This window comes from Colobus angolensis, unplaced genomic scaffold, assembly GCF_000951035.1.
Source record: "Colobus angolensis palliatus isolate OR3802 unplaced genomic scaffold, Cang.pa_1.0 Scaffold1, whole genome shotgun sequence".
Lineage (NCBI taxonomy): Eukaryota > Metazoa > Chordata > Mammalia > Primates > Cercopithecidae > Colobus > Colobus angolensis.
This window is the reverse complement of record NW_012110918.1, coordinates 17,166,315-17,181,729: the sequence shown is the minus strand read 5'-3', so window position 1 is coordinate 17,181,729 and position 15,415 is coordinate 17,166,315. Positions and strand designations below refer to the sequence as shown.

The following is a 15,415-nucleotide window of genomic DNA, read 5'->3' as shown; positions in this document are numbered from 1 at the left end:
CAGGGGGCTGTAAGCTCCGTCCACTGTCCCCTTACCTGCCTCACAGAAAAGGGAAGGGTGGCCTTCCCCGGCTCCAAGCCATGGCCTCTCCAAGGTGGTCTTGGCATTCTCCCATACTGCTCTGTGACTTTGCTAAACCCTCGCTTTTCCTGTGTGGGCAAGGAGCTCCAGACCCAGGCAGGGGCCCAGCAAGGTAGCTACGTGGCCCCTGCTCCCTCCTGTGGGCGGCACCTCACCAGTAAATAGGATGCAAATTCATGCTGACTTCACAGGGGATGTAGGAATTAAGAGACTTTGCATATGAAAGCCGCCGGACAGGGTGCCACACACACATGCACACCCAAGTGCCGGTATACATGACCACCCCGACACACACATGCACCCAGCAGCTGGCTGAAGTCCAGGGGGGAACGTGGACCTGCTCTTACAGGCCTTCCAATGAGCTGCTGGGGTTGGTTTGCTTCAAAACCAAGCAGGGAGCAAAGCTAGCCTTGCCCTGATGCCGGCTCCTCGGTCCTGCTCTCCTCACCCAGGGCGGCGGCCCTAGAGCAAGAATGGCTTAGCTTCCTCCTGGGGCTCCCTGCCAGCCTGGCTCCGACCCCACCTCTGTATCACACACGTCCCTCTGCACATGGACAGCTAACGGCAAAGGCATCTTTGGGACACCTTTGTCCCCCAACAACTCTGCAGAGGGCAACATATCCCCCAACTCCATTCCCAGCACACACCCTTTGTTCCAGAATCTTCATGTTCTGTAAATGAGCCCTTCCCAGAGCCCATGCACCACTCTGTACTGCTCTCCTCTCCACTGTGCCACGTGAGGAGCTTTCGTGCGCTCTCCCGCAGCCGAGCCTGCCCCATTTTCCTTCGAGGGTCTCGCCTGCCATCACCACTGGGTGGACAAGGTCCCCCAGTCTTGGCCTCGGGCCAGTCCTGCTCCCAGGCTGCACAGGGCTCCTGACCAGTTGTCTCTGGAAGGCTTCCTGAGCCCCCGCCGGCCACAGAGGCTCCAGCCCGAGTCGCCTCTCCCCACCTAGGCTTGGTGCCACCGCCCTCTCTGCCGCCCTCCTGGCCCTGCAGCCCGGCCTCCTCCGCCCACGCTCCTGGAGGAAAATGCCCCCGCCCCGTGTTGCCCTACAATCCACTTGACTCCCAGGCCAGGCAATGTTTATCAACCACAGCTTCATTCTTCTGATGTCTTTGTTCCAAAATCTGTAATAATCCCCCATCTGCTAAATGAAGTTCCACTGTGTCTCCCTGGAACCGCGTACCCTCTGCCTGGATGGGGCCTCCCTGCATGTCCCTGCACACAGGCCACACGGAGTGCGGAGCAGCCTGCCCTCCTCTAAACGTCTTCCCAACCGGCCCTGCCGCCTCCACGTTTGGACCCCTGCCCGACATCCACCCTCTCAAGGCCCTTCCTGGCATTTCCAGTTCAGCATAGGCCGGGTCCCGCCCACAGGACAGGACTTCTCAGCCCCACTCCTCTGACCCATCTTGCTGGTAGCTCCTGCAGGAGGTGACCCCGCCTCACAACAGGGCTGGTGTCACCTGCAACCCTCGCCTGCACGCAAGCATGAGCCACTGGGGACAGGGACAGCTGACCTTGTGTCTCTCTTACCATAGCTAAATATGGGTCCCTGGCCTAGATGATTGAGGGGTGAACACGTGTCTGCAGGGCCAGGGCTGATGCCCATCAAAGAGGGCAGAGCCGGGCAGCCCCATGTAACGGGGTGGCCCCTGACACCTCGGGGCCTGGCCCAGACCACCTGTTCAGGGTTGAGGAGGGGGAGAAATGCAATGGTGGGCACAGGAGGGGCCGATGCGGGGCCTGGGTGAGGCAGAGGCCAAGTTCACTGCCGTGGTGGGGCTGTTTCCAGCCAGCGTCAGGAGCACGGGGGCAGCCTTATGGGGGGTCAGACACAGGCAGGGGGACAGAGCGCAGGGCACCAGGGGAAGGCTGGGGACAGGACGGGGGGGGACAGAGTGCAGGGCACCAGGGGAAGGCCAGGGACAGGACAGGATGGGGGGGACAGAGCGCAGGGCACCAGGGGAAGGCTGGGGACAGGACAGGACAGGGGGGGACAGAGCACAGGGCACCAGGGGAAGGCCGGGACAGGACGGGGGGGACAGAGCGCAGGGCACCAGGGGAAGGCCAGGGACAGGACAGGACGGGGGGGGACAGAGCACAAGGTACCAGGGGAAGGCCAAGGACAGGACAGGTGTGGGGGACAGAGCACAGGGCACCAGGAGAAGGCCAGGGACAGGACAGGTGAGGGGGACAGAGTGCAGGGCACCAGGTGAAGGCCAGGGACAGGCCAGGCCAGGGGGCACAGCACAGGGCACCAGGGGAAAGCCAGGGACAGAATGGTGGGCGGGGGGTGGGGGGGAACTGAGCACAGGGCACCAGGGGAAGGCCAGGGACAGGACAGGCCGGGGTGGGGGACAGAGCATAAGGCACCGGGGGAAGGCCAGGGACAGGACAGGCGGAGGGGAAAAACTGAGCACAGGGCACCAGGGAAAAGACAGCGACAGGACAGGTGGAGGGACCAAGTGCAGGGTACCAAGGGAAGGCCAGCGACAGGACGGTGGGGGGCGGGCAAACTGAGCACAGGGCACCGGGGGAAGGCCAGGGACAGGACAGGTAGGTGACAGCCCCCATGACCCAGAGGTGGCTGCCGAGGTGGGGCATGTCCCACTTTACCCCAGAAGAGAGGAAGGGAAGGGCTGCGGCGCCTGGAGCAGGAGCGAGGCTGGAGAAAGGGCAGGCCGGAAGCACAGGGCTCGGCATTCCCAGAAGGGCCGCTGGGTTCACATCACCCTGGGGAGGAGGGCGGGGGTACTCACGCTGTCCACTGCGAGGATCTTGGCCCAGATGAAAACGAGAAGTGGCCGCAGCTCTCGGGCCGAGCTCTGGAGCAGCTTCAGCACGTAGGGGAAGATGCCGACAGACAAGGCCTGGGGGAGAGGGAGGGCGTCAGCGCGCCAGGGCTCTGCCTGTGCCGCAGCGAGGGAACGGGCAGCAGCAGGGGTGCCACGCGGGACCAGCTGCAGTGTTATCTTCAGCACATATGGGAAACGCAACAGGAATGAATGGGCCTCACTTAAAATAAAGAGGGGCTTCCTCCAGATTATTCATCTCCGATTTATTCCTAGAAGCTGCCACGGACTGCTAGCCTTGACTGGTGTCAGGAGACTGGAATTAATCGGGCGGCAGCTTTTCCTTGCGGAGGCGCAGGCTGCTTGCGCCTGGGGCCCTCGCCTGCCCTCGGTGGCCCCGTCCGCTCTCAGCAGCACGGCATCAGGCGCCTTCACTGTGCTGTTCACATACGAGCCACGGCCACCTCTCCGTGACGGCGTGGCCAGCTCGCTCAACACTCACATCAGAGCTTCAGATACACCTTGGGATAAAGATGCCTGCCCTGGGAAAGGCAGGGAGGAGCAGGGGTCGCCCAGGGGCTCGCTGGCGCCCGGTTCTGGCCGCGTGTCATTCTCAGGGGACTCTGCCCACAGAGGCAGGGGAGGGACAGCGTGGAGGGCATTGCAGCGTGGAGGATGCCTGGCAAAGTATGGCTGCACTCGACAGTCAGGGGTTTCTGCTGCGTCCTTATCTCAAAGTTGCTAGAATTTCACAGATATTCCAAAGGTATCCCTTTCCAATAAGTGAGGTCCCCTACAACCAAGACAGGAAGTGGTGCTGGGACCCAGGCCTGGGTTCCTTCCCCATGAAAGGCCACATTTAATAAGGAAAGAGCAGTTTCTCTGGTTCAGGTGCGTGGGCCCTCACCTGAGAGGCAAAATCTGTACCTGTGAAAATACCTCATGTATCCAGCCTTGGTTCATGTGTTAGCAAAATTTCCAATGAGCAGAAGCCTAATTCTTTAAAGGGAAGAAACTGGTTTTAAAATATTAATCTTAAACATGAACCTCTTTCTAAAATGTTATGAATACATGCTTCCTGTCTTCTGAGAGTGCCAGCAATACCACGCAGGCCTCTCCAGGATGGCTGAGTGACACCACCACACACACACAGTGACCGAGTCACGCCAGCCTCCTCCGATGACTCAGGCCCCAACTCTGTTACAAGCTATTTGTGGCCTCAGGCACCTGGAGTGAAAATGGCCCAGTGGTGAGTGCTGAATGATTTTTCCTAGTTTTGGATGTTTTCTCTCCTCCTTCGGTGCTGGACTATCAATTACCACTCTTTGTCAACATTATATGATGCAAATGAATACACCAGACCCCAGGTACTCACCACCCAGCTTCCGTGACAGCGGCTCCGCACCCACCGCCCCGCCGCGCCGCTCCCAGACACAGTAAGTTAAGGCTCAGATGTCATGTGATTTCACTGGTGAATATTTAGTGTCTATCTCCAAAACATTAGGTCTCTTTTATAAAAACACGATCCAGTACCATTACCACACCCAAGAAAAATGAACAGTGATTCTTGAATAACATATAAATCCAGCTCCTGTAAAATTTCTGATTGTTTTATGAGAATTCATTTTTGGAACTTCAACAGAACTAAGTAAGGTTTACTGTACACGGCAACTGGCCGTAGGTCTCTCGAGTTTCCTTGACTCTGCAGTTCCCTCTCAGCCTCCTTTAACTTTCCCTGTGAGTTATTTGTTAAACGTGTGTCGCCTCTTGATCCTGCCTCTGCCAGGCTTTTTTTTTCAGTGGCCATCACTACTCTGCTATGGGATGAGGAACCAGAAGAGCGTTTTCGAATTGTGCCTGCCATGACGGCGAGCAGACAGTGCTGAGGATCCAGACTCCTCCTGGGGGAAGCAGCAGCACGCGGCGGGCGCTGCGTCAGGCTCAGGGGTGCCCTGCTCCTCCCCAGCGCTGGGCGGCCGCTCAGGAAAAGGTGACCAGCCAACACGCTCACTCCTATGTCTAACATCGGACGTACAGAGGGGCGACAACCCCAGAACCCCAAACGCCAGGCAGCACTGCAGGCTGCACGGGTACAGAGTGGGCTCCTTGAGGGCCTGAGGATCGACAGGACACCACCACGGTGGACACACTCGCCCTGGGTCTCAGGGCTGGAGGTGGCTCTGGATCATGAAATACATGCACAGACTGAAACACGGAGCCTGATTTCCGTCCCACCTCCCTCAGCCCCCAGGTTAATGAGGAAGGCACGCACCAGGCTCACTGCCCAGGGACCCAGGTCCAAAAATCTTCCAAGCAAGTCCAATGCTCTCAGCCGGTGCACTTGGCTTAACAGCACCTGGAAGAACAAGAAGAAAATGGTATCACTGCAAACCATACTGGTGTGCAGCCCCGAAACGCTGCTGCAGGAGCTGCCAGCTTTGGAGCGGTCTGACCACAGTTCAGATCTGTCTGCTGCTTCAGTCACAGTTACCTAGAGCTGGTGCTCCTTTCCTTACAAGTTCATGCTTTTAGACAGGTGAAGAACACATGCTTTATTCCTTTATTACACAGATAAAACACGCTCAATGTAGAAAATATTAGAACAAACATGTTTTAATTGCATTTAAAAAGCTAACTCGCTGGTGACATTTTGGTATATGAACCCAGACATTGTTGTCTATGTCTACACTTCTCTTACTGATTCTGGATTAGATAATATGTGATTATATTTCTCAGCTCCTTCAACTAAATAATGCACCGTGCACATTGTTCATATCACTAGGTATGTACTGACCATATCATTCCCAATGCTAGCACAGTACTTCCATTACACAAACGTACACAATTCTTTTAAACAACTTCCCCACTGATAGATATTTAAATTATCATCAAAATGTTCCTACTTTTAAAATGTTTTAGTTATTTATTTTTGACATAGGGTCTTGCTCCATGGCCCAGGCTAGAGTACAGACGCCAGATCATGACCCACTGCGGCCTCAACCTCCTGGGCTCGAGTGATCCTCCCACTTCACCCCTGAGTAGCTAGGACCACAGGTAGGTGCCACCATGCCTGGCTAATTTTTGTATTTTTTATAGAGATGGGGGTCTCACTACATTGCCCATGCAGGTCTTGAACTTCTGGCTCAAGCAGTCCTCCCACTTCAGCCTCCCAAAGTGTTGGGATTACAGGCAATACAGTGGAAGAACTCAGAAACAGAAAACCAACGCTGCATGTTCTCACGCAGAAGTGAGTGGGAGCTAAACGACGGGCCCACAGGGACACACAGGTGGAATAACAGGCACTGGAGACTCCAAAGGGTGTGAGGGGCTGAGAAATTACCTATGGGGTACACTGTCCACTACGTGGGTAGCGGGGTTCACACAAAGCCTAGACTTCACCACTACGCGGTGCGCGCATACAAGAAACCTGCACCCGTATCCCCTGGATCTATTTAACAGAAAAAGGACCAAGCAAATAAATGAACACGTAAATATCACCATCACCTTTTTCCTGAAAAAGAAAGAAGGAAAGTCACTTTCTCTCCTCTCTTCCGTAACCTAGGTGCTCTCCATTCCCCTGCCTGGGCTTCCTGAGCCACCTGTGGGGGTGCACAAAGCAATGAGTTCCAGGCGAGCCACTGCAGACAGAGGGCAGACGCACCCCACAGGCCGTGAGAGCCCAGAGCTCCTCGTGAGAAGATGGCGTCCAACAGACACCATCAATCAAGGGCGTGGGCAAAACAGCAGTTGTTTTAAACACTGTATCTTCCCTTCTGGTTCCTCTGTTGATTTCTATTTTTAAAAGGCAGAGAGGATCCTGAGGCTGGAAAGCAGGAAAGGCCTGTTCCACACTCACATTTACAGGAAGGGCTGTGACTCAGCTGGGCCTGATGAGACACCGTGCGTGACCCTGGAGGGTCGCCCGCCACTGCCTCTGGCTCAGGGATGAAGTGGCAGGGATTCGGAAAACCAGGAAGTGTGTAGGAAAATTCCCTTTCCCTTTAGTAATGTTTTCTGACTTGCCAAGGCACTAGAAAATAACTTAAGGATTACAGGGTTCCAGACTCCGGCAAAAATAAAGGCTCTTAAGAGAAAGAGCAGGGAAGTGAGCCGAGTTAATGAGAAACAAGCCAGCCCCGGGGGATACGTCAAATGAGGCCGATACCCCATTACACTTCATCTTTCCCTACTTTCTTGTTAAATGTAGGTCCGCCCATTGATCCTGGCTGGGCACAGCCAGGAGATAGACCCTCCAGAAGGAGGAGGAACCTGCTGCTCACACTTGCTGGAAAACCATGCGGGAAATGCCCCACGCTCCGACCGGGGCTGTCTTCACGTACGTCACCATCAGAAAGCTGTCTCCAGCAGGTCTTCTCTTTCCTTCAGCGAGTGTGGGTGGCCAAGGGAACATTGAAAGAAATCAACAGAAGGCCATTTACAAAAAGATTATTTGCCAGACCCCAAAAAACTGGATTAAACGTGCTTGGCATCGGGCCCTGCTTTGGAGAGGGCCAACTTTACTCCATCACACTGTTCAAATAGTAGGAAGGTCAGTAGGAGAGCCAGTGTCTTCTGAGGGACATCTTGGTGACCCAGGTGACCAACAGGAACTGTGGGGCCCAGCACGGGCAACCCATGGTGCGACTACCACCGGTCATCCATGGCCCACACAGCCAGCCACCTTCCTGCACTCACGGGAAGGGAAAACGCAGGCTTCTGTCAAATGTTTGGTTGTGTTGCTGCTATCACTGCCTGTTCTTGGTTTTGAACATGAGCCAGTTTATTTGTTTACACCTCACTCTACAATCTCAGGAGTCTTCAATGAATCTAGGTACATACAGGAGGAACAGTAATAATGTCTATATCCTTTTTACAATGTCCAAAAAGCAGCCGTCATAATGTAGCAACGGCAGCTGAAATACATACTGTGAAATGTGGTACAATGTTGTTTTATTTCGTAGAGATGGAGTCACCCTATGTTGCCCAGGCTAGTCTTGAACTCCTGGGCTCAAGTGATCCTCCCCAGCCTTGGCCTACCGAGGAGCCGGGGCCATGACACCAGGGCAGCCGGCTGGCACACTCGTTCTTTGCTGCCCTCCTGAGACAATGCCAGCGAGGACAGGCTGGCGGTAACGTCTTCAGCACATCCACGTGCACTGTTCCTTCTTCCAACTTCTCTTTCGCTGGCTGAGATTCCTGGGGCCAAGTCCGGAATGAGGTGAAGCCTCAGTCCTACAGCGCGCCTGCGACGCTGGCTGCCACTGCGGCAGCTCAGACTGGACGGCGGAAGGGAAGGCTGCTGAGGCCACGGCTGTGATGGAGATAAACTGGCCCCAGTTTTTTAAATGATCTCTCAGAGGCGGGATGAACACCTGGTCTAGTGAAGATGGGTGTGCTGTCCGTCAGTGTGGTGAGCGGCCCTAACCAGAAGGTGTGACCTTTGGAAGGAAGCAGGGCAGGTGGGGGGCGCCACTCACAGCCCTCTCCACAGAGGCACCGCCACCCAATCTGCTTTCTGGGAAGACGAGGACCCCACTCTGCCGACTGTCAGAACTCGGCACCGTACCAGAGGTGGGGCTCTTCCTGTGTGTGGGGACCACTCAGCTTTAAACCAAAAAGGGCAGGGCCTGCTCATTCCCTGCCTGCTGCTGGGCAGCCCCTGTGCACGGCCACGCACAGCTTCTCGCCAAAGTCCAACCACACCATGCCAATCACAAAAACACTTTTCCAGCTTTTAAAGTGAGTTCTTAGACCTTGATATCTACACTGACCAGTGGATTTTAAACTCCTTTGACTCTGACCCAGCCCACACACCTCCCCACAAACACACATTCACTGAAACAAAAGTTCTGTGGAATCTTTCTAACTTCACTACCTGTGACGAACTCTTCAATTTCCGTGGCCTCCCAACCTGTCTGTGACCAAAAACCAGCCAGCAGGACCCACCACGCTGACCTCCCAACCCATAAACCGGTCACGGTCTGCATGTGAACGGCACTGACACAACACAGGCCCTGTGGGCACTGGCATCTGAAGGGCATGCCCCGAAAGGGCCTATTTGTTATAGCAGCCGTGACAGCCCCATGTAAGGGAAGGGCTGCCGGCTTCTGGGTCTGTGAGCTTCAGGACATAACCTACGGGGCTGGGCTACAAAGCCTGCTCCACCCACTCCCACCGGTCAGCATCTGCTCAGGGAGCCTCCTCCCTCCTCTCCCAGGATTCACTGCCAGCTCCTGTCCTTTCCAAGAGAAGGAGGCAGTGGTGTTGAGAGCCCGCTCTGAAGCGAAGCCCATCTGTAGCAGAATCTCAGCAATTCCGAAAGTGGAAATGGTAGCCAGGGGAGAGGGGGATGGTGGGCTGGCTGACGACTCCCCAGTCCCAAAGTTACACTTAACTGAGGGTGGAGGAGTGAAATCAATGGCTTTAGAGGAAACCCTTCAAGAATGAATGTACGACCAGCCTAGTGACTCCTGATTGGATCTGTGTGATCTGTTCACCCAAATGCCACCTTACCCATGTGCCATCATCTTCGGGGCAGAGGGGCTAGGATGTCACCGACCCACAGGGCTCAGTGAGAGAGAAGGCACTCCTGGGGGCTGTGCAGGCATCTGGTTTCCTTCCTGTGGGACCTCAGCAGTCTGGCCCGGTCTGAAGAAACTCACCTGCAGGACGATGGGCAGCTGTTCCGGTGGGTTCCGGTTCTCCACGCCCATGGTGAGCCACACCTGGAAAGCGGTCAGCTGCTCGGCGAAGAACGGGCTGTGCTGCAGGGCAAGCAGAGAAGGTGCTCGTTAGGGCCACGTTCCCAGACGGCCTGGTCTTGCCCACCCCTGCCACCTGCCAAGCATCCAAACCTTCATGAAGGGCCCACCCTGCAGGGCTGTGAGGATGCCGGGCATCTGAGAAGCGGGCGCTCTGGGCACGCCACAGAGGGAGAGTCTGCGGGGTGTGCAAAGGGACCAGAGACAGGCAGGAGAAGGGAGCAGCTGAGGATGACTCCAAGGTTTGGCCGGGGCACCGAGCTGCGGCTGCAAGAGGAGCGTGCTGGGAACCAGCTGTGGACACGTGGTGCTCACGACAGTGGCTGGACAGGGGAGTGAAGACCCCGGGGCAGAGGACCCCACGAGCACGTGGATCAGCAGGCAGGTCTGGCTGGGGACACGCTCGGGAATCATGGCGTGTGAATCTTTTTTAAGTTAAGTGAGAAAGGAAAGGGGCCCAGGACGGAGCCTCTGCTATGGAGACCAAGGAGACGAGCTGGGGCCGCAGAGGGGCCGGTGAGAGCCCAGCCGTGGAGGGAAAGCAGAGCTCAAAGGTCTGGATGCCAGGGAGCAATGTCCAGGGCAGAGCCACAAACCAGCCCTGGGCCAGGCGAGATGGGGAGGAGAGCTGACTGGGCCCTGGATCAGCAGTGAGAACGCTCTGGAGTTGGGCAAAAGCGTAGCCAGAGTGGGTTTGAGACGGGGTGAATTCGGTTTTGGGTGCAAAGGGGAAGAAGAGAGACAGGTAGTGGCTGGAGAGGGACGTACGGTCAGGAAATGCTTTCTGTAGATGTGGAGTAATGGGCACAGGCCGCTGGTGAGAAAGACCCAGCTGGGGCACGGAGGGTGGGGAGAGGCTGCCGGAGGGCTTCGTGGGCTGGCTGGGGGACAGGACGGATGCACAGGCTGGGCTGGCAGAGCAGGGCCACTCCCCAGGGGAACCAGGCAGGGGCAAAGCAAGGGGACCCAGATGCAGAGAAGCTGGGGGAAGGTGGGAGGGCCCGGCAGAGGCGCTCGCGCGACTGCTGCTTGTTTCCTCAGCGAAACGGGAAATGAGGGTGCTCTCTGGAGTGAGGGTGGGAGAAGCGGTTGCAGCTGGACAGGGGAGGCATGCAGGTGAGGGAGACCAAAAAAATGCGGGGGGTCAGAATGTCAGGCAGCAGCAGGGCCCCACGAGGGGGTGACACGAGCTCTCTGTGGGCCACGCCAGGTGGGCCTGGGCTCCCGGTTAGCCCAGCCATGTGCGTGCAGGCACAGAGTGGAGGAGGATTTGCTTGGTGCCGTGGAGCAGGTGGGCAGCAGGGTTGCTGGGCCCGCGGCTGGAGAGTGCGAAGGCCGCAGGGGAGGCTGCCGTCGGAAGGTCTGGGAACTGAGCGGCCAGGCCAGAGCAGTCCGGCCTGATTCCCTCCACGGAGAGTCACTTCCACTTAACACACAGCTCTGCCTTCCCCAAGCCCCAGACACAAAGAATTAAAAAAACAAAAACAATACAAAAAAACCAACCCAACTACCAGCCTCTCTCTCCCATCCTCTCTTCCCTATGTTGTTTGATTTTGCTCAGGGGGAAGGTGGGTGGCCACAGTTAGAGGTGCGTGTCCCTGCGAGAGGAGGTCGGGAGGAACCCTCCCTCCGCTCATCTGGCCAGGGCCGGCTGTGCCCCTGGGTGCCAGTGAATGTGGACACACGCGGACAGGTGAACGCCAGGAGCAGGGCAGGGTGCCTCCGTGAGCCCAAGTCCAGGAGCGCTTTTGGCAGCCTCCACAGAGGAGCCTGGCGGGCAGAGTCCCCCGGCCCCACTTCAAAAGTCAGCCGACAACGTTCGCTACGTAGGAATCTGTGCTCCTGTGCAGCCAGCTTACAGAAACTTAATCACAACTGGAGGGCAACCTGTGGAGTTGGCATGGAGCCCCCAAAGTGATTTTCCTGTTTTCAAGTGCGAATTATTCATAAATCGGTTAAAAAAAATCTCGTTAGGTACCCCCTCCTCCACATCCCGTGAGAACGTCGTTCTCCTGAGTTACAGAAGGCTTGAGTCTGTGAATGGAAGTCAGGTAATTCAGATAATTACACCTCTTCTTTCTTTCTTTCGCATTAGCTTTGCCTGATGGATTTTCACATCTTCCTCACTGCTGGAGTCACCACTCCATGCAGAAAGAGAAAAATTCCTGACTCTTCAAACTGACAAGAAAGGAAAAGCACACCTTTGCCCGGCGGGTGTGCGGTGAGGCCCGTGCAGCTCCCTAACGCCAAGGGGAGGCTGACAAATTAGAGCAACCGCCCGCGGAAGAGTGGCCGGCACTTTATATGATGTTCCGGAAAACATGTCGAGAGCGGCCCGTGTCTCCACCCACGATTCACAGGACTGATGTTTTGGGCCAAATCTCTGAGATTTCCTCTACCCCATGAAGAGCTCCTGAGCTGGCCCCGTGTGCAGGGGAGCGGAGCTCATTCAGCAGGACGGAGAGCTCACAGGTCCCGCTGGGCTGAGTGTCTGGGTTGCCTGGCCACAACCACACACCTGGCTCTCCCAGGGCGATTCTGATGCCAGGAGTTTTGCTCTGTTGTCAGCCTGTGTGCCAGGCAGTTTGGCATATTCTAAAAACAGGGGCAGCAGACCGAAAATGGGAAGGCCGGCTGAGAGGCTGAGAGCCTCTGAGTCGCACCTCAGTGGAGCCCATCCGGCTGGACTCCTGCTACCATCAACCTGAGCATCCCTGCCGCCTTTCTCGCCATCCAGACACTCTGAGACGGCTGCTCTCCGTCCCGACAGTGGCATGAGCATCCCTGCCGCCTTTCTCGCCATCCAGACACTCTGAGACGGCTGCTCTCCGTCCCGACAGTGGCATGAGCATACCTGCCGCCTTTCTCGCCATCCAGACACTCTGAGACGGCTGCTCTCCGTCCCGACAGTGGCATGAGCATACCTGCCGCCTTTCTCGCCATCCAGACACTCTGAGACGGCTGCTCTCCGTCCCGACAGTGGCACAATCCATTTGCCACTTACAATGAGCTTGCTGCTTAAAGAGGGTAACAGTTCACTGCCGAGGGGACATTCTGCCCCTCTGTACGGCTCTGTAGGGACAGTCTAACCCCCTGTACGGCTGCTCAGTTTGCAGAAGGGTTCCCTTTAATACCCCCAAGAAAGTCAATTAGCCCAAGCTTTCTACTGCAGGGGAATCATTCTGGCTTCTCCTCCTATCCCAGTAAAGCATTTTTTTTTTTTTTGAGACAGAGTCTCACTCTGTTGCCCAGGCTGGAGTGCAGTGGCACGATCTTGGCTCACTGCAACCTCTACCCCTGGGTTCAAGCAATTCTCCCGCCTCAGCCTCTGAAAAACCTCAATCTTGGTAGGGTTCTACGTCACTGTTAATAGAGAAAAATCAGAAAGTGAAATTTTAAACGATACCATTTACAACCACGTTGAGGGAGGAGAAGGCTCCATATTATAGAGGTGGTGACTTCTCCCAAATCAATCTGTAGATTAATTGTAATCTCAATGAAAATCCCGCAGGTTCTTTGCAGAAATTAACACACTGATTGTAAAATTCACATGGAAATGCAAAGGACCAAAAGTAACTGAGGCAACCTCAGGAAAAAAACGAAGTTGTGGGACTTAGTCTACCAGCTTAGAAACTGTCATGTAGAGCTTGTCATTACAACTGCGTGGTCCTGGTGCAAGGAATGAGTGAGCAAAGGGACAAATGAGGGAACAGAGGCAGCCACGCGGACAGAGTCCTCGGTGCAAATGAGGGAACAGAGGCAGCCACGCGGACACAGACCTCAGTGCAAACCCCACCAGTAAGCCAAGCACTCACGGGGGGCGTGAACTGTGAGCAGATACAGGTCCAGACGTGAAGGGAAACACGCAGGCTGCTAGCTCCAAGAGCGTAGCGTCTGCTCAGAATGCTCATCGCAGGGGAAGTAACGGTTTCATAACACAGGACACCAAAAGCCCAAACCATAAAGGACAAAAATTTGACTAATTCGATTTTGTTAAAATAAGGACATTCTGTTCATCAAGAAAAAACGTTTAAAAGGTGAAACTCCACAGAGCAAACAAGTTATCTGTGACACGTGACAAATGATCTGTGTCTGGAATCGACACAGAACCACTACGGACCGGTGACAGGGAACACGCAAGAAAAACGGCCAAAAGTCACACGATTTACAAAAGAAGATATTCCAATAGCCAATAAAAATATGAAACAATGCTCGCTTAACCATCAGGGAAATACACGATTAGTTCTTAAGGAAATGCCTTTTCATACTGAACCATAACAGCCAAATAAATAAATAGCAGCTAAAACTCTCGAATGCTGCAGGCAGGAGTGTAAACTGACTCAGCCACTTCGCAGAGCGCTCTGGCAGCATCTGCTGAAGCTGAATGTGGGCAAATCCTGGGACCCCGAAGGATCACTCCGAGAAACGTGCAGGAGGGAGCAACCCCTGAACGGGAGGACAGCCAGGAAGGGGAGGCCTTGGCCTCAGGCACAAAATTGGCGCCAGCAGGTGAGGTACCAGAAAAACAAATCAGTAATCAAGACAAATGATATTTCAGTGCAATATTTACAAAGATACAAATTAATGCAAAAATCCATACTGAACAAGATACCAACATTTCAAAGGGAGGACCAATATCACAGAATTTCCTTTTGTCTCAGGCTCTGATGTGACAGTCTGGCTCTAGCCAGCACTGTTAGTGAGGACTGAAAACTGAAAACGCCCAGTGGCCTTAGAAGGGACACATGAATGTTGGGACACCCAATGGTGTCCACCTCGCAGTGAGTGTGAGCTGCGGCGTAGTGAGAGTGAGTTGCAGTGTGGTGAGTGTGAGCTGCGGTGTGTGAGCTGCAGTGCCGTGAGTGTGAGCTGTGGTGCAGTGAGACTGAGCTTCAGTGTCGTTGAGTGTGAGCTGTGGTGTCGTGTGAGCTGTGGTGCAGTGAGTGTGAGCTGTGGTGTCGTGTGAGCTGTGGTGCAGTGAGTGTGAGCTGTGATGCTGTGTGAACTGTGGTGCAGTGAGAGCGAGCTGCGGTGCAGTGAGTGTAAGCTGCAGTGCCATGTGAGCTGCAGTGCAGTGTGAGCTGCAGTGCCATGAGAGTGAGCTGCAGTGCAGTGAGTGTGAGCTGGGTGCCATGAGAACAGCAGTGCAGTGAGAGTGAGCCGTGGTGCTACGGTGCTGTGAGAGTGAGCTGCAGTGCCGTGAGTGTGAGCTGCAGTGCCATGTGAGCTGCAGTGCTGTGTGAACTGCAGTGCAGTGAGAGTGAGCTGCAGTGCAGTGTGAGCTGTGGTGCCGTGTTAGCTGTGGTGCAGTGACAGTTGCAGTGTAGTGAGCAAGAGTGAGCTGCAGTGCTGTGTGAGCTACGGTGCAGTGAGTGTACTGCAGTGCAGTGAGAGTGAGCTGTGGTGCTATGTGAGCTGTGGTGCTATGTGAGCTGTGGTGCAGTGAGGGTGAGCTGCAGTGCCGTGTGAGCTGCAGTGCAGTGTGAACTGTGGTGCCATGAGAGTCAGCTGCGGTGCCATGAGAGTGAGCTGTGGTGCAGTGTGTGAGCTGTGATGCAGTGAATGTGAGCTGCAGTGCCGTGTGAGCTGCAGTGCACTGAGAGTGAGCTGCAGTGTTGTGAGTGTGAGCTGTGTTGCCATGTGAGCTGCGGTGCTGTATGAGCTGCGGTGCGGTGAGAGTGAGTTGTGGTGCGGTGAGTGTGAGCTGTGGTGCAGTGAGAGTGAGCTGCAGTGCTGTATGAGCTGCGGTGCGGTGTGAGCTGCGGTGCAGTGAG

General features: G+C 55.3%; 1 protein-coding gene across 1 annotated transcript in view; it reads right to left on the bottom strand.

Annotated features, from left to right (window-relative positions):
* RPTOR (regulatory associated protein of MTOR, complex 1) overlaps positions 1-15,415 on the bottom strand; it is a 400,798-nt gene that overhangs the window by 99,707 nt on the left and 285,676 nt on the right. The window contains exons 14-16 of the mRNA XM_011933231.1: positions 9,543-9,644; positions 5,153-5,236; positions 2,848-2,958 (exon numbers count right to left, since the gene is read on the bottom strand). Of these exons, the coding sequence (XP_011788621.1) occupies positions 2,848-2,958; positions 5,153-5,236; positions 9,543-9,644 (297 nt within the window). The remainder of the gene's footprint in view (positions 1-2,847; positions 2,959-5,152; positions 5,237-9,542; positions 9,645-15,415) is intronic.